The sequence below is a fragment of the Leuresthes tenuis genome, unplaced genomic scaffold, assembly GCF_036924035.1.
Source record: "Leuresthes tenuis unplaced genomic scaffold, fLeuTen1.0.hap1 SCAF_16, whole genome shotgun sequence".
NCBI lineage: Eukaryota > Metazoa > Chordata > Actinopteri > Atheriniformes > Atherinopsidae > Leuresthes > Leuresthes tenuis.
The window spans coordinates 17,936,394-17,957,573 of NW_027325370.1; the positions used below are offsets into that span (position 1 = coordinate 17,936,394).

Consider the following 21,180-nt stretch of genomic DNA (forward strand, 5'->3'; position numbering starts at 1 on the left):
TAAGGCCCTTGGTCTCTTTTATTTTTTCCAGCACATGTAAATCAGTGTTATGGCATGCAGAGAATACATCAGATATGCTATATGTTGTTTTGATAAAACTGTTGTATCTTGGGTACAGTCCTTGAAGTAGAAACCATCAGCTGTTGTTTCTTCCATTTCCCCCAAAGAGTTTTTGTCCTTTGGAGATTTATTGCAGGAATCGGCAGTATTTCTGTTATGTTTGAAATCCCTTCACACTTTAACTTCATAATGAGGGTTGTCAGGTGAATCTGATGCTTGTAAATGGTAAAACTCTCTGATGATAGTGGCTTTTAAAACTGTACTTTAGTAGCCTTTAGCTCCGGGGTAGATTTCGAGGGTTTAGTTTAGTGCCTTACTTTGCTCTGCTTGAATAGTTGAAAACATGTTTCCAGTCACTTTACTGCGACTTGTTGTCATCTAGTTCTGCTAACTTAAAGCGTTATTCCCTGATGTTACAGAGAGTGCATCTGGACATTCAGGTTGGAGAACATACCAACAACTATCCTGAAATTGCAGCAAAGGACAAACTCACCGAGCTGCAGCTGAGAGTTCGACAGCTCCTGGACCAGGTCGAACAGATCCAGAAGGAGCAAAACTACCAGAGGGTCAGTTAAAAAAAAATAAAAATAAAAATCTCACGTGGCATGCAGCTAATTAAACCATCTGCTCATTGTGGTGACTGCATTGTGTCTTTGGCAGTATCGCGAGGAACGGTTTCGCATGACTAGCGAGAGCACCAACCAGCGCGTTCTCTGGTGGTCCATCGCTCAGACGCTCATCCTCATCGTCACCGGCATTTGGCAGATGAAGCACCTGAAAAGCTTCTTTGAGGCCAAGAAACTGGTGTAATTTCCGTCTGAGCTGCTTCAGGAAAACGAAAAAAAAAAAAAAAAAAGACGAATACTAAGCAAGACAGACTTGACTCGCGCCCACTTTCAGTGAAGAACCATCCAGGACTTGTGGTTTTGATATCAGCCATAAATGGTACGAATTAATCCACAGATCGATCCTGGGACATGTACTCTTTGTTCCTTTATAGATGTTTTAGTTTTTCCAAAGTAGCACCAACATTCCAGTCACCTTTCTCCTTGTGTTTCAGGTGTTTTGTTCCACAGGAGTGAATGTTAACTGATACAGGAAGTAACCCAGTAACTGGTTTTATTTTTGGCCTTGTTTCCGTCCATGTCAATGAGATATCTCCAAATTTAGCCCCCTTATTTAGTACCTCCTAAGCAGAAGAGTTTCTCTTAAGAAACGCATTATAACTACTTGTATTGCAGCATAGAGGAGACATTTAAGCATTTATTCGAGCAGACAAGTGACGTCCCTCGCATAGACTTTGTGCATAACTCATGAAAACAGGTTGAAGCTGACAGTTGATTCATCAAATAAGAAAGGACAGAAAAAGAAAAATATTCTGTCTATTATCTTACCTAAAGATTTCAGCTGCATACTACATTATAATGTATAAATGATAATTCCTCTTTATTTCGAGATCAATTTAAAATGTTTTATTTTTTTTGGAGTTTCAGGGACCTCGCACTGTTTTGTGTAATTAATCTTTCCTCCAGATCTCTGCAACAGAGGTGAAGAGAGCAAAGTCACCATAACCCCTTCGAGGCATTGGAGACATAAATAGAAACCTAGTTGGGTTTCATAAACTGAATCTATCCAGTGGCGTTCAGATTTCCTATTTTATGACTGTTATATGCCATCAGCTTTAGAACGTGTCTCATTTGTTGGCAAAATTTGCACTAAAAAAGGAATAATGAATTCTTAAATGCTAAATTTGATCAAAAACCCACTCTTTCTACAGTAGAAACCAGAGCAGAAGTTCTAAAAAAAAAGTGTTACTTGTATTTTGCTTAGTTTTCATATCTAACCAGCTCAATTGTAGGTCCCCATGAATTAACCAAATTTATCTTTACGTGTTCGTCTGTCCCTGATGCAGCCTCGTCTTCCGTAACGATGACGAACAGAGTTTTATTGGTGCCCATTGGTGTGTCGTTTGCTCAAAAATGATTTAAAATGTTGATGAAGTGTCTGATACACTTGCCCAAACAAGGCCTCGCAGGGTGAGGTAAATTAGTTTGTTCCAGCTGCATCCTTTGTGCACTCAAAAAGTTGAAGCACCTGTCAGAAGTGATTGCATTAACTTTCCTGTTTTTCCTGGTCTTAAGGTGCTTAAATTTAATATAACTGGAAAAATAGCTGTGTTCTAAACTGTAGATGTTTTGTATTATTATTATTAGGTGAGTCACTAAAAATATTAGAACTAATACATTAATAAACGCTTAAAATTACTGTGCAAAATATCTGGCAGATTGCTTTTTAGCTATGCACATTTGCACCTTTCCTGTAAAAACAAAAAACGGACTTTCACGATTGGTCAGCTTCAGTTGCCCGAGCAACCAACAAGCACAATTCTGCATCTCATTTGCATTTTTCCCCCCCATTTTTAAAAATCTCACTCAAAAGTGGCTGCAAAGATTTCCCGAAATAGCCACTACTTGCAGTAAATGCAATAAATAAAACGTAACATCAGGAGCCTTTAACAAAGTTTTAGCTCAACCGTGGAGCGTGAATAACTGAGCAACAACGCAAACCAGGAGGCCATGACTTGGTCTCAGTTTGTGCACCAAACACGTGGGACTGGATCATGTAAAAAAAAATATACAAAATGACACCCAGAAGTACATCAAAGGCAGAAATAAAGTTGAAGGCATATACATGTATTAGAATTTCAGCATTTAATTGGACGCTACAACGCCCCTGAGTACAGGCTGAGTCCTCAACATTATTTAACTCAAGCCCAGAAATACAAAACCAAAATACCTACAAAGCCTCCTGTCAATGTTGGATTAGACAGTCAACACATAGTGTGGATCAACACACCTTAATATCAACTTGGATATCATGGGGAGTTTATTTATGCTTTCAGCTGCATTATAGTTTTATAAACCATCTTTTTTTTTTGTTTGTTTGTTTTCTAAATGTGAAATGTTACCTTGAATCCCTCTGCAGACTGTATAGTTTTTAGCTCACCAGATACATCTGTAAATACAGTTTGTGATACTCAAACAGCATTCTGTGTTGTAAATAACAGCTTATTGACAGATCTGTTCGTTTTCTACTGGCTTTTACACAAACTGAATGACACGGAAGTCTTTTGTCCTCATTTTTCAGTTGCGTTCCATCATATCTTATTTATTGAGCGGTTGCAGAATGTGTTTTATTGCCAAGTTTGCTATTTTTAAGATCCATTTGAAAAAAAAAATCTGTTAGTTCGCTGTGATTCGTGGAGAGGAATTTTAACAAGTTTCTTCCATTTTTACCTGCAGTTTAAAGTCGAATTTTTAAGCTACAGTTGGACATAATTAATTCATCATTGGTGTGGATGTCATCTCAATGTGCTTAATAAAGAAAATCTGGCCCAACTGTTGTCTGTGAAGTAATTGGTGCCACTTTGCCCCAAAAAGGAAGAAATACACAGCAAATGGCAGATAGTTTCAACAGTAAAATTTATTGCTTGGCTTTGGCCTCCCTCAGAGCCAGACTCCAAACCAAACAATGCTGAAAAGCCTTAAGACAGCAACCACATTTCTAACCACAAGTTGATATTTTTCTCCTTTTTTTTTTTTAAATCTATACTTTTTTAATGAGACAGAAAAACACGCGGCGCTCTTGACATCTTCGAGGAAACCACTGCGACATAGCTGCTTTTTTAAAAATCTAACAAAATCAACACGCGTTGCATAGGTTTACTCTCTTTTTCATCTCGATCAACACACCACGGCACGGACACAAACGACACGAAACAAAGCACTTTGACCTCGGAGTTAAATTCAAGAATAGAGATGCGACACGTTTGGCACATGATACAAAACCATATCAAACGCACAATACTAAGTGTCATTATAAAGGGATAAATGATTTATTAAATCAAGTCTTTGTTTCAACTGTACAATAAAAACGGTACATTGTACAGCGTGGAAGTCCTGACCACATGTTAGGTTGGAGAGATTAAAAAAAAGAAAAAACACATCAGCACAATTAATCCTCATTAGAACTGAAATTAATTTCCTTAAGTTATCGCACTTTCAGCAGTTTTCCTCGGATCCGTTAATGTTCCCTAACGGGCTTCCGTGCGGAGGAAATCAGAGAGTAAATGGGTAGTAAGACTTGTTAAAGGTAAACTAATTCTGAACCGAATGCCACTTTAATGCTTAAAAGAGCTAAAAGGGCACACAGAAAATCAACATTATGTTAAAACTCTTTCAAACTCTGCAAGAACTCATCCATCCTAGCTCCACATAGTGTTGCATGTGAGTTTTCTTCCATATTAAGAGTTTTTCTCTCCTATCGGCGTGAGGGTATTTAGAAAAGCTCTTCTTAGTGTTCTGATACGGTGAGGTGATGCATCTTCTTGGCAGCTTCCTCTGACACCACCTTTGGCATTTTCTCGGGGCTGGGAGCCGGGCTGGGAATCGGACTGGGATTGGGAGTGTTTGCCGCACTGTTGGGATACTCCCTGTTGCCGAAGATGATGCTACCCACTCGCACATTGGTGGAGCCCACTTCGATCTTCAGCAGACGTGCATGAAAGCGCAGAAAGAAAAAAAAAACAGCGAGAAGTTGTTATTAGTTCAATAAGATTGGCTCGCTGTGAAAGCTGGCACCGACACTCAAGGTGACTCTCAAACGTTTCTTCAAGCACCAACCACTGGTCAAATTTGTCACTATGAGTTCTTCACTAATTGAATTTCTATAGAAAACTTGTGTTTTTCCAACATTCACATTAAAATTCTGCATTTCATGCCAAAGAAATCATACAATTTTTACATTATTTTACTCCATGAAGAAGCACTTTTTCCATAATTAGGACAATAATACTAACAATAACAATGAATGAATCCTTTATTTCTAACATATTGCTAATAAAAACAAAATAATTATTATAAATATAAATAATTAACATATTAAACAAATAACGACTCAAATTTGACCATTTTATATTAGATAAGGATGAGGAAGCAAATGCTCATCTCGTCCTTCACCCAATTAACTCAATATCTGTATCAGTTCATCCATAATGCATAAATATACCTAATTAATATACACTACCCTGTTCTCTCCAAGAAGATGGCTTATTATATCCCTAAATACAATTATAAAACTGTCCTCTACCCCAAAACGTGCAATCCAAACATTCATGCTGTCCCAATTTAAAATATTCAACACCAAACCTGATCCATATACTGTTTTACAAGTGTTTTTCTACAATTATTTTTAAACTGGTTCATATCAATGCAGAATGTGTTATTGCTCCGGTTAATTCCAGTAATGCCAAAGACGTCGACCTGTTTTTTTTTTCCTGATGCCGTAACGACTGTCTGTGAGCAGTGGGTTTCTCAGCAAAGTCGTTTTTAATCATTTGTAAAATGGTGTTCGCCACCCGCTTTATAAAGAGGCAATAAAAATGATCACAATAATGTCAAGATTACCAGGATTAAACAAATAACCACATAGCTTTCTTACTTGACCACTTCCACGCCGTGTTTTCTTAAAATGTTGATTTTGAACAGTCCTGTGAATTTATGAAGTGTTAAAGTTCCTTTTTATTAACTGTATTTTGTATTAGTTCTTACAGCCGGTTTGTTGAACATGTAGCTTCCTCTTAATTCAAGATACGTATTTGGATCTTAGGCTATATTCACACTCCAGGCAAAAGTGACCCAAATCAGACTTTTTTTCCCCTGTTTGTGACCCATATCTGAAATTTTTTTTTTGACAGTCTGAACAGCATAAATCTGATTATTTTTTTCTCCCCCAAATCGGGCCCAGGCCACTTCCATGTGGTCCTAAATCGGATACATATCTGATGTTTTTCAAAGCGACCTCAGTCTGAACGGTCATGATGGACGTCACAATTCTGCACCGCAGGTGGCGGATCAAATGTAAACAATCGACGAAACAAGCACGGCAGACACCCTTGATGGAGCTAGTCAGTGGAAGGAAAGTGAGGTTTTGGACTCCGTTAAAAATCCTCAGAATTTTGTCGGCTCCGATTGCACAACGACGTCAGAACTGATACACACACGCTGACATGTGTAGCATAGCATCCATATTTACTTCCGTAAACGTCTTCTTCAGGACGTGCAGGTCACTTCAGGACCTTAGACGGTTTACACCGGAGTCCGATGGCGGTCGCATTGAAATTATACTGCGAATATAATCTGAATTAAGCATTAAAACCCGCAGTTTCTTCTGGGATTTATGAAAGCCGATTAGCATTTCTAAACTCTGGTTAGCACCAAAAATGGTGTTCGGAACTTTTATATACGCAGACAGGCAATATAAAGAAAAAAGGTCCTTTCGGAAACCAGGAACTTTTTCATAGCTCTTCAAAATGTTGAAGTCTGGACCGTTTGCATGTGGACTGTTGGAGCTGTGGCCAACAGTTTCTTTAAATAGGGTCTTTCTTTTTTTTTTTTAGCTCCGACATCGTAAAGGAGCCAAAAAAGGTTCCTTCCATTTTCCCGTTCTTAACCTCCGTCTCCAAAAACTGACCTATAAAATGACCAGCACTGAAGTCCAGGGTTTGTAGAATCGATACGCATAGAAGGAATTTAAACGTAAATGTGACTTCTCAAACATTCCAGAGAAAAAGCCCACAAAGGGATGTTGTCTTTTGAGAAGCCCCTGAACAGGAAAACGACTGAAGACAAACAGTTCCTGTGACCTGGAAGTGTTTCTAAGTGCTGTTAAAAGGGGTCAAAACTCACCGCATGCTCAAAATCGGTGGACATGCCCATGCTGAGCTCCACCTCCTCCATAGGCAGCTTCAGACTGTCGCACACCTCCTGCCTCCGACTCAGCAGCATCTACGATTAAGTGGAGATCATAAAGACATTTTAAAAAAAAATAGCAGCGTACAGATTCTAAACCGGTGACAGCGTTTCTGAACTGTTCGACATTTCTTATTAGTTGTTACCAGATGCAATACTTTTTTATCTTTTAGAACAACATACAAGGCAGAAGGGGTCTCTCGTACCTGGAAGTCGGGGTTGGGTCCGAGGGTGAGGTCGTAACCATAGCGGCCGATGGTCATGAGTCCTAAGAAGTGCAGGGCGGAGCACTGAGACACGATGTGCTTCACCGTGTTGACCGTCTCCTCCGGCGGCAGGCCGTGTTTGCCTGTAGCGAACGCACGAAGACACGTGAAGAAAATATGAGCGACACCTCTGTCCTGCTCTTCTATTCAGAGCCGTTTCTCTGGTTCACCTCATCCATCCATCCAGCCGTTCTTTTTTCGTTCCCTCATTCATTTTCCTTCCATTCATCCATCCATACATCCTTTCTGGTCATCCATCCTCATTTCCCCCCCTTTATCATCCTTCCATCCACTGATCCATTCTTTCTTACCCTCTCTAATCCATCCATCCTTTTCTCTCATACATCACATGCATCCACCCCATCCATTCATTCATAGATCCACCCTTTCTCCCATCTCCATTCTTCCCATCCTTAGATCTATTGTTCCTCTCTAACCTCTCCATCTTTTCCTTCTGCCAACTATCCATCTATTCTTCCACCCTCTCACTCATTCATCTGTCACCATTTCTTTCTTCCATCTTATCCATCCATCTTCCTATTCTCTTCATTCCCCGTTCCATTTTTCTCCCATTCCATTCATCTATCTTTCTTCCTCTCCCTAGTCCATCCATCCTTTTCCCTTTTCCCATCTTGCGGCTCCACAGTCAGTTCGGGTTCCTGAACCAGACTCTGAGTCTCCTCCTGACCCACAGGACGTAACCTCCACCTCTCCTTAAACCACTAATCTTAACCAGCTGAGCCACGGTCCTCTACAGTCAACTCACTCTGCTCTCCACTGGTGTTGACCTGCACCATGATTTTTAACCTCTGGCTGCTGGCCCCTCGGAGGCGCTGCCATGAGCTGTTGACCTTTTCGGCCAGTTTCGCCGAGTCGACGGTCTCCACGAGGAACAAGTTCGGAACACCTGGAGACGGAGAGAAGACTCGGTCAAAGGTTTTTCTCATTTCACCGTGCGGTTCCAGGAGGAAAGAGCTCACTCACCCAAAAGTTTGTTGACATTATTCTTCTGTAGATGTCCGATAAAGTGCCACTTGATTTCAGGACATGATTCTAAAATCTGGATGCGAGGAAAAGAAACTCTGTAAGAACAAAGTGCCACACTAATCCATTTCAACCTCTAAAGGATGTGAACCTACCAGAGGATCTGAGGCTTTGTCCACGAGCTCATTCACCTGGGCGGAGACATGAGGAGAGGTCAACCTCTGCATTCTAACTTTCAGAGTTTACGCAGAGTTTCATACTCACATAATTTTCTCCAAAGTTGCGCTGCCCTTGTCTGTAGGCCTCTACAATCATCTCTGGGGGTTTTGTCTTGCTGACAGCCACCAGGCGGGGTGGGACAGCTGGGAGTGTCTGAGGAAGGACAAAACACTCTGATACTCTGTATCAGCAGAGGAGCTCAGTGTGGTGCATGTCAGAGTCTTTTTTTTTTTTTTTTTTGAGCTGAGTCAGCGAAGACAATGATTAAAGCTGCTATAATGCTGGGACTCTGTTACACATCAGTGTCAGATCCATTTAGGGTTATCAGTAAGAAGCCACTCGGTGGAAACACGTTGTGCATTCAAACAAGCTCAGACTCGGATAACCTTGATTTTACCTCATTTACACTCCTTTGACAGAGCTGTGATGCAAGCAGAAAAGCAGAGTCGCTGGCTTCAATTTACACGTTCAAAATAATGATAAAAGTAGCTTCTGACCGCATCGTAATGCTCAGAAATGCGCATGCACACACATAACGCACGAATCAACGCTGGCTCTTTAAATCATGCATGGTGTTATGAAAGTGCTGCCACCAGCTCCACTGCCTTCCATCCAAAGGTGGAGATGTTTGGCAGCCTTACATAACAAGTCGTGCTTCTGCAGTACGGTCACTTAGGGACGCCGAGACAGGAGCCTCAATTCCGGGGCTCCCGCTCGGAGCCTCCCGGGTCGCAGTTACCTTGGCCCGCCGCGCCGCCGCCTGGTTCACCCGCTCCACCACCGACTGTATCGCCTTCCCAACCTCATTCGACATTGCTACTTTCCACATACCGTCAAACTGCTACGAAACAACGTAAACGTGACGCAGTCGCGGTGACGACAATCCGCTGGGCAGGAAGTGAGTGGAACGGAGCGCGCCCCCTGTCGGTCCGCCTCGTTTTAACCGGTTCAAAAACAAATATGGTTCAAGCTTTTTTATTTTTATAGATAATGTGGAAATTTAATAGTTTGAACTTTTTTTTTTACACCATTAAACAGAACAGTTATTTTTCTCTATTTTTAGCACTAACTTCATTATCTTTTTATCCTAACATTTATTGTGTAACATTTTTTTGTCACGACAGTATATTATATTATAATAACATTACATACAATTCATGTCTCTCCAAATGTGAGGAAACAATAGGATGACATTTATCTAATACATAGAAATGTAAACACTAGCTGAGTTTTGAAGTCCAGCGTTGGAATTTCTACAAATTGCAGTTGGTTCTTTATACCTCTTTGAATCTTGATGTAGCATTCATCAGTTTTTAATTTTTACAATACTCAAACATCTTGAATCCCCCTAATTTCTTCATATTAAGTTTCAAAACAGTAATGTGGTAGTTCTCCAGGATTTCTGAAGGTCTTTCAGTTCTTCACAGGAATGTGTTTTGTTTAAGCCCTTTCACAATGACCTATGTATCATTAAAACATGAAAAATCCTCGTAACTCATGGGATGAACCAGTACACATAACAGACAACTTAGCAATTGAATTCAAATGGTTTCTTTAGGCACTTTGTTACTAGTAGCCTGTCACAAAGACATGATTTCTTTAGTTGCATCTATGAAAAACACCAAAGATAACACAGTCTGACAGACAGAAAACAGTATTTTTGCAGCAACAAGGTGATTCTCAAATAGCTATTAGCTGAAAACTTGGCATAGCTCAACATGCTGCGAGACCTTTAAAAATATAATGAAACTGGACAAGTGGAGGACAAAAGAAGAAGTGTCAGGCCTAAAAAACTATCTACAGCAGATGAACAGTATCTGAAAGTGATGTCCTTAAGAAAGAGGAACAAATCCAGCAAAGACCTGACCCAGGACCTGAGAGATGCATCTGGACCTTCAGCTGATCCATCTACTGTTGGCCCAAGCCTCATCAGAAATGGTCTCCATGGAAGGGTGGCTGTCAAGAAGCCATTCTTAAGGAAGGGAAACAGGGAGAAAAGGCTGAGCTATGCCAAAAGAGCCCAGACCTCAGCATTATTGAAGCAGTGTGGGATCATCCTGACAGAGAACAGAACAAAAGGCAGCCAACATCCAAAGAAGAGCTTTGGGACGTCCTTCAAGAAGCCTGGAGAACTATTCCTGAAGACTACTTAAAGAAATGACAAAGTTTTTCTAAGAGGTTCGGGCTGTGTTGGAGAATAAAGTTGCTCAGACCAAATATCGACTTTAAAGCTCCTTAGAAATGTACAAACTCTTTTTAGTATATATCCTGCGTTTGCACATGTCAATACACCACTGCACTCAAAAATATAGCAAGAAATGAGGGGTTCAAGACTTGTGGACAGTACGGTACTTCGGCATAATAAATATCACACAAATATGGAGCTTTATTTTATGCATATAAGCAACAAAAACAGCTGAAGTCAGCGAGCTGTAGGACTGATGCTGTTAAGCTTCATGTTGGTGGAAACATCAATGAAGATGGAAAGGAAGCCACAAATAAAGCACCAAATACTAGTCTCCGAGTTGTCGTACATAGAATAGGTCTCATACTGCCGGCTGTAAGCATGAAGAAGTGAATGCACAAAAACAAATACAAAGGAAACCAGATTTATTCACAAAAATTAAACAGATCAAAACACACTCAAAACATCAGTGTCAATGGAAATCAGACATGTTACAAGTCAAAATCAACTGCTTTAATGAAGAACTAAAAAGGGATAACAGAATGTAAAAAGGTGTAGCCGATTCTCTCCATCTGCAGCAGCAGCCTCCTTCCTTCTCATACTCTCTCCAACGCCTCCAACATGATGATGCTGTTTCCTCTGATGACCTTTGAAAGAAAACCACAAGGATTGGGTCCATTCACGTGCGACACTGATGTTTAAGGCTCAGAGGAAGAATTTAAGTCTATCAGTGTCATCAGTTACAGTATTTAACAATCTAAAAACAATCCAAATGCTAGTGTTTTTCTGTGGAAATCCAAATGTTTCTTATTGTCAATAAGAACAATTCAAAGGGCAAAAATGACAACAAATATAGTACGTGTTTGAAAAGAGCTTTTTCATAGCTACAAATAATAAAAACTCAGTGGTGACCTAAAACATAAAGCTGACACAAACATTTGTTTATTTTAACTGAATCCCAGATTTTTTTCCCCTTAAAATGTCCAGCATGATGTTTTCAAACACCCTCCTCAAAAAAAAAAGAAAAAAAGCCCCAAAAGGCAATTAATTATCCAAATATTTTATTCGCAACAAATGCTGATTATAGACAGCTGGTTAAAGTCCCCAACAAATCTCCTATGGAAGATAAACATCCTTTTATTAAAAGCTGATCTCTGAGATAAACATATGCAGGTAAGTGCTTTCATTTGTGGTCTGAGTTGTGTTGACCAATCGTGTCTAATGGATGTTTGGCAGCTAAGCGATGCAGAGAGCACCAGAAGCTGAAACCATCAGCAAAATTGCATCTCAAAACCACCATTTTTCCTTTTCAAATTCATTTGCATGAATCTTGGATTAGACAGCAGTTGCGTGGAAGCTTGCTGGTTTTTATCAGAAACTAAACTCAGGATAGACTAATTGTTCAGTTTAATCCCATCTGACTGGGATGTCATTAAATATCCAAACATTTTAAAATTTGGGGCTCCTTTAGTAATTCAAATTTAATATCCATTTTCATCCAGTTGTTTCGAGCTATTCATTGGTAAAACAAAAGTGTATTTTTCTAAATAAATTGCACCAACTAATACAGGTCAGAAGCACAAGTACAGCTCAGGTACTGACCACCATGCCGATGGAGTTCTGCTGTCCTCCGGGGCCCATTTCCAGAGAGTCGTCCACCACCAGGTTCATGAAGGGGTCAAAGCCTCGCAGGATGCCCTGCACGTGTCTGCCTCCGTTCAACTTCACTGGAGGACGGAAAAAGATCTGTGAAGAACTTTGTTTGTGTGCAGTCGAGTAGAGCAAAGCCAATCGGTTTGTTTACATGCAGTTATGATGGTTAATGCTCTGGTTAATGCTCAAGGAGACCTTATGATTGAACAACTGTCCTCCCAGAATACAGACACAGGAGACGAATTGATTCATTGATCAGTCCGACTCTGCAGCAATTGGAGGCGATAAGTCTCCTTTCACATTATCAACATTGGGTTTTTTCAGGTTGACCCGTTACATAATGCATCAAAACAATTTATAAACAATTAAGCTGCAGAAATATTGGTACCATAACAGACTGTAAGATGGACATCTTTCCATATTCTAAGTTCTTTAAGTTTTAATTTTTAGTTTGTCTTTTTTTGTGGTTAGTCTCTGCTCTTACCGGTTTCCTCCATTACCTCCCAGTGAAAGTCTGAGAAAACAAACTACGGAGCATACTCAGAGCACCTCGGCTCGTTTTTAGTCCAGAACGTAAACATGCAGGAATAATTCAGCTCTCAAACTACTTTATCTGGCAAGTTTGTATAACTTTGATGAGTTTCATTTACTACAATTGCTGTCAGACTAAAATGCTTACAACTGTTTTAAAAATACGGTTTTGGTTGAATTACTCAATTAAATTAAAAAAAAATTCAATTATTACTGTTAGATGGATTTATTAGAAATATTTAAAGCCCATAAATAAGCTTATTTTTGTAAATGGCAGCAGAGAAGAAAAAATTTCGTACAACATTTGATGATGGGCTTTAAGAGATCTTAACACCTGGTGACAAAATGTCAGATCAGTGTTAAATGTAGTCTTTCAGGCATTCAAAACACCTTAATATTAACTGGTCAAATATGGATTTATTTATTCTACAGAAAGAGTGTGTAAAACAATGTTTGTGATTCGTGAAACGTTTATTCTATTTGTGAATATGCGGAAAAAATGTCTACTTAAAAGCATTTTTGTAATGGAAAGAGACTTCTGTGACAAAAAAAGAAACTGTTTTCAAGAATCTGCATTTGTTATAGAATATATTAATAAAGATTTGACTAGTTTAAGAGTTGTGTGTTGTGTACACGTAAGGTGGCCTATCTGCCATAAAAGCAGTGAAAAGGCACTTAAAAAAAAAAAGAGTTTAAATACAGGTTTCACAAACAATAAGCTACGTTTTTAAAATAATTAAATTAAGTCTAAATGTTTTTTTTTAACAAGACCGGGTCTAAGGGAGTCAACATGTCCCATAAGAAGTGTGAAATCGTCCTTTAAGCCAACTTCAGCGTCGTCTATTCATTCAATTCATGACAATCGTTTCAGATTAAGCTTTTAATCGGTGTGTTGATATCAGACTGAAGTCATACTCACATGAAAGTTTCTTGTCCATGAACCTGGAAGATAAAAACATACGTTTTTTGTTACAGAGGCTCACAGTTGATTCATAACTCAGACAAGGAAGCTAATATTAGCATTGTGCCATTGAAAACAGTATAGCGGAGTTAATGTGCTTAAAACACGAAGAACGACCAAAATTCAACGAGTTTACTTGTAAAAAATACTAAACTTACTTCTTCAGCTCGGGTGGATGGGCTTTGCTCATTTTGTCTTTATTTTCTGGAACCCGGCAAGCTAACTCGTAAGGATTTCGTTTGACAAAACCGCGGAAGGAAAGCGTGCACAAGGGGACCGGAAGTTAAACGGCTGACTTCCATGACTGATTTTGACCTGCACGGTTTCCACAGCGCCCCTAAGAGGCCAAAAGAAGGAAGAGTCAGTTACTGCAAGTGGTGGAGGAGCTAAAGCAGTATTAATATGCAGAACTTTACTATAACTTTAATACAACTGGGCAATTTTGGCTATAACGTGTAAATCGAATTCTCCTCCTCTCCTCGCTATGTGGTAATCAGTAACTGACAGATGTATTCCTATTCAAAATATTGCCTATAGTTTAGATATAATAGCAATTATAATTATATATTAATTTGAGAAAAGGATACAACACCTCTGAAAACGTAGTGGCTTTGTCTGGACTATATAGGAACTTCTCTATACGGTTGACGAGGGCAGAAAACCTTTTTGGAGAGATGTTGTTACATCTAGAAGATATCTTGTTTTCTTAAACCCTAGAAAGGATTCTTTTAAGTTATTAAGTGAACACACTCTCATAAAAACTTTTCATTCATTCAGCAGCTGGTAAAGTTGAAGTGGTAAGTTCCCTCTAGAACGGTACATGGTGAGAGTGAGTTCCTCTGTTCTATGATGAAAATACATTACATAAAATAATTCCCCATTTGTTGCTTATTTGATGTGGTAGTTAGTAACACTGGAGCACCACATGCGACAGTCTCCTCTTCACTCTTGTTGACATCAGATTGATGAGTGTCATCTGTTGCGCTGTAGTCTGTAAATGCACACATTCATTCTGTCGTATTGCTGCTGTTACTTTGAGATAAAACTATTTCCTTCCAAACGAATAAAGTATTGCAACTGCAACATAATTATTCACCCCACAAGGACCATTGAAAAAAATGCACTTTTAACCATGTAAAGTGGCAACAGGTCTTATGGAGGGATGAATCCTCCCCAGAGCCCGGACCTCAACATTATTGAAGCAGTGTGGGATCATCCTGACAGAGAACGGAACAAAAGGCAGCCAACATCCAAAGAAGAGCTTTAAAACTATCCTTCAAGAAGCCTGGAGAACTATTCCTGAAGAATACTTAAATAAATGACAGAAAGCTTGTCTAAGAGGGTTCAGGCTGTGATGGAGAATATAAGTTTAAACTTTCAAACTTGTTCTACAAACTCAGTTTTTGCTTTACATTTGTGTTTGCAACCATTTCTTGCTTTCCTGGCAACATGGAAACAAATGAGGGTTGGCTTAAGACTTCTACAAAGTACTGTAAGTGAAACCTGTTTTCTGAAGGCTAAACTGCATCTTTAAGCCGCTGAATGTTGTCTTTCTGCTGTATGCAACAGTGCAGATGGGGTCCTTTGTATGTAATGTGGTCAACCCGCTTTAATAATATGCTAAATTGGCCGCATTCATGAATTCACAACATCAGAAAACACAGAAAAAAATAATCTCATAACTGTCAAGTTTTAATTCTGTGATTCATCTATAAAGAGCCAACTTAGAAAAGATCCCAAAAAAGTTGTTCAAAACCTATTAAATCATGTTCTACATGTTCACAGTAGCACAGTGGCTGAAAATTCTTTAAGAAAATGTCGATAATGGTCGTTTCACTGAAGCGCACTTGTTAAGCGTCACAGACACACTGAACGGCAGCTCTCGGTCCTTCTGCTTGCATAGGTAGGAGGTGCGACCCGAGTTCAAGCCAGCCAAACCAAATGAAAGGCATCCTTTCCATGAAAGCACAAAACAATAATTCAAAACAGTTCACACTTCTGCAACCGAATCCTGTAGTCCTGATCAAAGAAACAAACTCATTGGATCTAAAACACAGTCAGTGCTGTTTTCTGACTCGAAACCTGAAGCTCCACCACAGTTGCCACTCAGGCTTTCCTTTAAGCTTTGCAGTTGATGCTTTTTCAGCATAAACAAACATAAGGTGCCTCCTGCTTTTCTAAATCAACAGGTTTAAACTGGGGATTGTAAAGAAAAGCAAAAGCAACCTTTAAACTTGTTACACATGTTAAACATCTGTTCGTGTTTCAGAAACGGGGATACATGGAAAAGGGCAAAAACAAAGGCTTTACTTCACACTTACTTCTGGAAACATGTGCGCAAGAGAAGGATGAAACCAATCCCAGGCAACAAAACCAACTCCCACCTGCAGAAGACAATTATTTGCAACGTTTCAGTGCTAAACCTGCACCAGGCAACAGTCAGAAGCATCTTAAATTGGACGTTACTGCAAGTGTGCAACCAATCAGATTCTTAACACATGTCAAAGATGTAAGTAATGCATCAGAGAAAAGAACAAACATGTAATCAATCATTCAGTCCTTTTTTTGGAGCAAATGTTTGAGCATTTCAGAAGCCATTAAACGGTGTGACTTCCTTAATGCGTTCATGTATATTTCTCTATTTTTCGTTCTTGCATTTGGACTTTTTATTTAGCATCTTTTATTGTTGTTGCACCTGGTAAAGATGAGTGTATTCCCAGTGGATTATGAGGAGTATTGTTGAAAGTTTTTAAAGCGACTGGAGTTTATAGATTGGAATTCAAGGTTTATTATGTGGCGGCGTTTTAATTTTCACATGCAGAGACTCCCACAGGCTTATCCTCGTTAATTCTGTGACATTTATGAATGTTTTGTTCACAGCGATCAAGATTTCAATTCATGGAAACAACAATAATGTGACTGTTTGGACACTTGCAGCCTCTTCCTATTTAAAACACTTTGATTGATAGAAAATTGACTGAAACATTGCACATAATTGTCTTTTGAAAGTCAGTGTGCTGGGGTTCGTCCGGTGGCCTAATTAAAAGGGAAATAAATGCAACTGATTGAGTTCTCGAAAACAAATACTTTTCCAATAATTGTCTAACCTTTGTTCTAGTGGCTAAAATACAAACAGTGAGACACAAACTTGGCAGAAAGCTGGGACGGAATATACAAACATAACTTTGTGTTTTCTGCATCAGAAATCTGGTCACAAGTGTTCATTTTTTGGTTCAGGTAAAAAAAAACAAAAAAAACAAAAAAAACAAAAACAAACCTGGATCAACAGTTTTCGAGTCAACGTTGAAAACATTGATTTAACACTGCGTTTCGTAAATCTAATTGTTGAACCAAACATTTCTCCGACATGGTCTCAACATGCTGTTTAATGACTGTTGAATCGCTAACTTTTCGTTTTAGATGAAACTCTTGACGTTTGGTTCAACCTCGATCACAAAAAGCTTTCCGTTTCGGTTGAAATACTTCTGCCAAAAGACTTAAATGTCACTTCAACAACCAGAGAACATCTCTACACATAACCTCCTCACGAGAAGGCCATGTGTGCAGCATATCTGTGACGTGACCAAGTTGTACTAACTGAAAAACAGCCTTGTGAATCTCATTCTGCAGCAAACACACGGGATGACTCAACAAGAGACTAGTTATTGCCCATGTTGCAAGAAAAAATGATGGAGATACAGCTGCTACCCTTCTTGACCAGAGAACTGAAAATGTTTGATACAAATATATGATGTCTGGCAGTGAGACGGACCAGGTTTGTAAAAACGCCCTAGTTTCCCAAAAAGCTCTTCCAGACGGGTGCACTACGAAGCAGGTCTGACAGAAGAAACCTAAACCTCCACTCAGATAACGGCTTTGATCTTCCTTCGTTCACCTCGGGCTCCGAGCGCGTTCACGAGTCATTCGATGCTCTTTCCAACGCAAAACATCCACCGACACTTCATTGATAAGACCAGCTGGTTGTACGGATGAACAGGTGTGAGGAAATTTAAACATAGCAGCTGTGAAAATCTGCTTTATAAAGGAGGATGTTTCGCTTTGACACGACCCCATAGTTAATCAAAGTGTAAATTCTATTGATCAAGTATTCTAACCTTTAATCATTTTCTAATCTAAAACAGAAGTGACTGCAAATTGGAACAAATACAATTGTAATTGAGTATAGTCCATTCCGATTCCCTGACTAAATAAACGATTTCCATCTTTTGTTCATCTGAAACGGCAAAGCTTCTTTGGTGTTATAAAATACAGTCCAACAGGTTTCTGGTTTGACTTAATGAAGCTTTTAATTTAACAATTTCTTTTCAGGAAAAGAATTAATGAAAGCGCGGAGCTTTGTAAAGAAGATTTAATCCATGATACTGAAAATGAAGTGCTCTGGAGCAGGTTTTATGTTCAGCCTAAGATATTATCGTGATCTCTCTGGTTAAAATGGAGTCACCTTCATGGCACTCACACTTTGAGCTCAACATTACTCGCCGTGCGTTGCTTCGTAGTACACCCATCTGATCAGGAGAAAACAGGGTCATTAAAGATCATTCAAGTACGAGAATCAACTCATGCTCACCATCCACTTTCAGGCTTTAAAATGTCAAAATGAAGACGCTTTATAGAGGAATTTATGAGGCCGAGCTTCTGCAACAGATTGTTCTTAATAAATCCCAAACCAGCATTTGCTTCATCTCATCTGTGGATATAACAGCCTGTTAATGCAGTACTGAGGTGGTTCTCAACTGTTCACATGAAAAGACAAATGTTGGTGGCCGCTATGATGGCTCTCAAACCAACGGATTTACCTTCTGTACTGTGAAACAAAAAAAAAAAGTGGCTACAGACAACATAGCTGCCACATGTAGTAGTAGAAAAAGCATTAAATAGAAACAATCCAGTCTGTTTAAGCCCTGACATGTTGTATGGATGGCATGAAGCCAATCAACATGGGTGTAAGATTAATGCTCAATCAGTGAGTGGGTTACTTTCAAAGATATCTCATCACTCTCATCCTTTAAAAAGGCAAAAAGGCAGTTGTTGAGGACATTCAAACTGGACCTCAGGCTTTGCTGGCCTGATGCGTGTATCCCTCTGAGATTCTGTCCTCCTCCACCCGGACTCGCAGGTGCTCCTGACAGTGTTCTAGGAAAGAGTCCAGTGCTGAGAAGCCCTGCTGACAGGGCACACAGTGGTACAGCCGCTGCCTCTTCGAGCCCGGCCACTTGCACGTGTCCATCTCGCTCGTGCACACGCTGCACTGCCTTCTCCGCACGGAGGACTGGTGGAGCTCCACGTGCTCCTTCAGCTGCCGCTGCAGAGAGAAAACCTCTGCACAAGAGGGGCAGGGAAACTCCCTCTCCCCCTCCTCCTCTTCCTCCTCCACGTCAGGCACTTCTCTGCTCCTCCCTGGATCAGGAACAGCGGTCAACACTCTGGGCACCTTACTGGGCCCCTTCCTGGGCCTTCCCGGACCAGCCCGAACTGTCTTATTATCCACTAGGCTTGGTTTTACCTTGTTTTCTGACGACTTGGAGTCTTTAGGGGTGCATCCTACAGACTGGTTTCGGTTTTTGATGGCGGTGAAGCCTGAAGCTGTGTGCCGTCTGTAATGTGCCCGAAGTGACAAATGATGGAAGAAGACTTTGCCGCAAACCTGACACGGATACGTGCCTCCTCTCTTACGCTTGCTGTTGGCTGGCCGAGACTCTCTCCTGGCGTTTTTCTCTCTGCTGTGCTTCTCTTTTCTGTGCACATATAGTTTAGAGGTGCTCCTGAAAACCATATCACAAGAGCGACAGCTCAGAAGTTTCTTTTTGGATTTTGGCCTTTCATTTGGTTCTCCGTTAAACCTGGCATTCCTTAGTGTCCTCGCCTCCTCACCAGCGCTGTCACCTTTGGTCTTTTGCTCCTCCTCTACATGGTTGCTCTGTTTATGTCGCCGCAGGGCCGAATCTGTGCGGAAGGTTCTTGAGCAGAGCTGGCAAACACTGATCCCTCTGCTGCTGGGTCCTGGACTGTCTGAGCAATCGGAGCGAGAGGAGTCTCCTTCGGAAACAGGTGGAGAATCATCTGGAAGGCAACTGGCGTGGATTATATTTGACTGGGATGGCAGCTCGCTGCAGCCGGCCTGCTGATGGTGCAGCAGCGCCTGCTTCTGGTTGAAGCCTCTCCCACACGGGGCACAAGCGTAGGGACTGCAGTCCAAGAGGTGAGGCTGCCGGAGAGGTGACTTATCCTGCAGCCTTCCCGGATCTGAGGTCCGAGTCGCGCACACAGGGCATGGAGAACCAAGCAGAGACACACCCCGACAGCACTCGCACGCAGAAGAAACGCTCTCACATCTGTGGAGCTGTAGGGACGACCTCAAGGAGAACTCCTTCCCACAAGAGGGACATCGGTGAGGCTTTGGTAGTGTGTGCTTCATTTCCTGGTGTTGCAACAGATCTGCGGAATATGGGAAACCCTTACCACATTCTTTACAAACATACATGGACAGATGAGATGGCTGCTGACGCTGGTTATGAGCGTGCTGTTTAGTATCGGTGCGCGCAATCAAGTTGGCGAGCCTGGACAGTGTTGCCTGTTGAGTGTTTGCTGCAGGGGAGCGGCTGAACAACTCCTGAGACCTGGTGGTGCGCCAGCTGACTCCATCCATGCCTGTACGGAGCTCTCCTGCTTTAAAAAGATACAGAGAATGGCCTAGTCACTACGTTTTAAATCACATAGACACAACATAGATAAACAGACAGAGTAAGTACTGCAGTGACAGAGAAGCGCAGCTGATCTCAGTAAAATAAAAGAGTATCTCTACTTGTTAGCTTCCTCATTAATCCCCCGAACATCTCTCAAGGTTGGTTGCCAACTTTATTTTTTTAACTGCAACTTTTTGTAAACACTCACTTATGGGCTACACGTCCACTAAATGAAAAACCGAACACCTCCACGAGTGTAAACATCATAACAAAACTACAGGCTAGCACCTTGTTTGCTAACGTTAGCTCGATGCTAGCTGCGCTAACACGTTAAACAGTCTCACTTCCGTTGTCTTCAACAGCTTACCTGGACTCTCAGACAAAAGCGACGCCGCTTCTGTACTCACAGGTAGTTAAAGTAAGACGGCGAGGGTCCTTAACAGCTGGTTTCGATATTACTAACCACACAGGCATGATTGCAACAGTGTGAAAGCGAAATGAGTGGCTGTTTTCTTCCCTGAGCTGCAAGAGTCACTTCCGTTACGTCACTTAAGGTGAGTTCTCAACTCAACTTTAAGAACTGACATGTTTTGGTTGAATTTGCAAATAAAGCACCCGTTTACAGGAAATATACATGCGAATATAGAAAGTGAATGCAGAAAGACTTTGACTTGCTTTTTTTGATGTGCCACAACTTCCTCCAGCTAAACAAAAACAAAACTGAGTTAATTGTCCTTGGAGCCAAAGATAAACGATTGAAAGTCACCACAGAGCTTCAATCTATAAATCTAAGAACTACCAACCAGGC

At 40.6% G+C, this 21,180-nt stretch overlaps 4 protein-coding genes across 7 annotated transcripts in view; 1 reads left to right on the top strand and 3 right to left on the bottom strand.

Annotated features, from left to right (window-relative positions):
• Positions 1–21,180, top strand: part of tmed4 (transmembrane p24 trafficking protein 4) — a 260,820-nt gene that overhangs the window by 3,028 nt on the left and 236,612 nt on the right. The window contains exons 4-6 of one of the 2 annotated variants that reach the window (XR_011907920.1): positions 480–626; positions 721–885; positions 926–1,339. Coding sequence is in view for 1 of the 2 variants with exons in the window: in XM_072367966.1 (XP_072224067.1) it covers positions 480–626; positions 721–870 (297 nt within the window). In the remaining variant the exon portion in view is untranslated. Of the gene's footprint in view, positions 1–479; positions 627–720; positions 886–925; positions 3,459–21,180 lie in introns of those variants that run through there. The other variant, XM_072367966.1, reaches the window with a different exon arrangement.
• plpbp (pyridoxal phosphate binding protein) lies at positions 3,526–9,233 on the bottom strand. Its single transcript, XM_072367965.1, has 8 exons — positions 9,078–9,233; positions 8,384–8,491; positions 8,275–8,310; positions 8,120–8,195; positions 7,902–8,042; positions 7,076–7,218; positions 6,807–6,905; positions 3,526–4,605 (listed from the first exon to the last, which is right to left on the bottom strand). Exons 1-8 carry the CDS (start codon positions 9,165–9,167, stop codon positions 4,414–4,416), a joined length of 885 nt encoding a protein of 294 aa, XP_072224066.1. The 5' UTR covers positions 9,168–9,233; the 3' UTR covers positions 3,526–4,413.
• Positions 10,932–13,951, bottom strand: snrpg (small nuclear ribonucleoprotein polypeptide G). Its single transcript, XM_072367720.1, has 4 exons — positions 13,827–13,951; positions 13,627–13,649; positions 12,126–12,250; positions 10,932–11,170 (listed from the first exon to the last, which is right to left on the bottom strand). The coding sequence occupies exons 1-4, from the start codon at positions 13,856–13,858 to the stop codon at positions 11,120–11,122; spliced, it is 231 nt and encodes a 76-aa protein (XP_072223821.1). The 5' UTR covers positions 13,859–13,951; the 3' UTR covers positions 10,932–11,119.
• On the bottom strand, positions 15,343–20,891 carry LOC140272085 (uncharacterized). Of its 3 annotated transcripts, none has more exons than XM_072367415.1 (2): positions 20,780–20,891; positions 15,343–20,352 (listed from the first exon to the last, which is right to left on the bottom strand). In XM_072367415.1, the coding sequence occupies exon 2, from the start codon at positions 20,333–20,335 to the stop codon at positions 18,740–18,742; it is 1,596 nt and encodes a 531-aa protein (XP_072223516.1). In that variant the 5' UTR covers positions 20,336–20,352; positions 20,780–20,891; the 3' UTR covers positions 15,343–18,739. The 3 variants fall into 3 exon arrangements, with proteins under 3 accessions (XP_072223516.1, XP_072223514.1, XP_072223515.1); XM_072367413.1 differs by having other exon boundaries at positions 20,740–20,891; XM_072367414.1 differs by having other exon boundaries at positions 15,343–20,355; positions 20,740–20,891.

Bases quoted from the DNA above. Each gene is read 5' to 3' on its own strand.
- plpbp (XM_072367965.1), bottom strand. From the start codon at position 9,167: ATGTGGAAAGTAGCAATGTCGAATGAGGTTGGGAAGGCGATACAGTCG. The intron at 8,492-9,077 runs GTAACTGCGACC...GTCCTTCCTCAG, and splicing joins CGGCGGCGCGGCGGGCCAAG to ACACTCCCAGCTGTCCCACC. The intron at 8,043-8,119 runs GTGAGTGAGCTC...CTCCGTCTCCAG, and splicing joins TAATGTCAACAAACTTTTGG to GTGTTCCGAACTTGTTCCTC.
- snrpg (XM_072367720.1), bottom strand. From the start codon at position 13,858: ATGAGCAAAGCCCATCCACCCGAGCTGAAGAA. The intron at 12,251-13,626 runs GTGAGTATGACT...TCCGTCCTCCAG, and splicing joins CATGGACAAGAAACTTTCAT to TGAAGTTGAACGGAGGCAGA. The intron at 11,171-12,125 runs GTCAGTACCTGA...TTTCTTTCAAAG, and splicing joins AGAACTCCATCGGCATGGTG to GTCATCAGAGGAAACAGCAT.
- LOC140272085 (XM_072367415.1), bottom strand. From the start codon at position 20,335: ATGGATGGAGTCAGCTGGCGCACCACCAGGTCTCAGGAGTTGTTCAGC.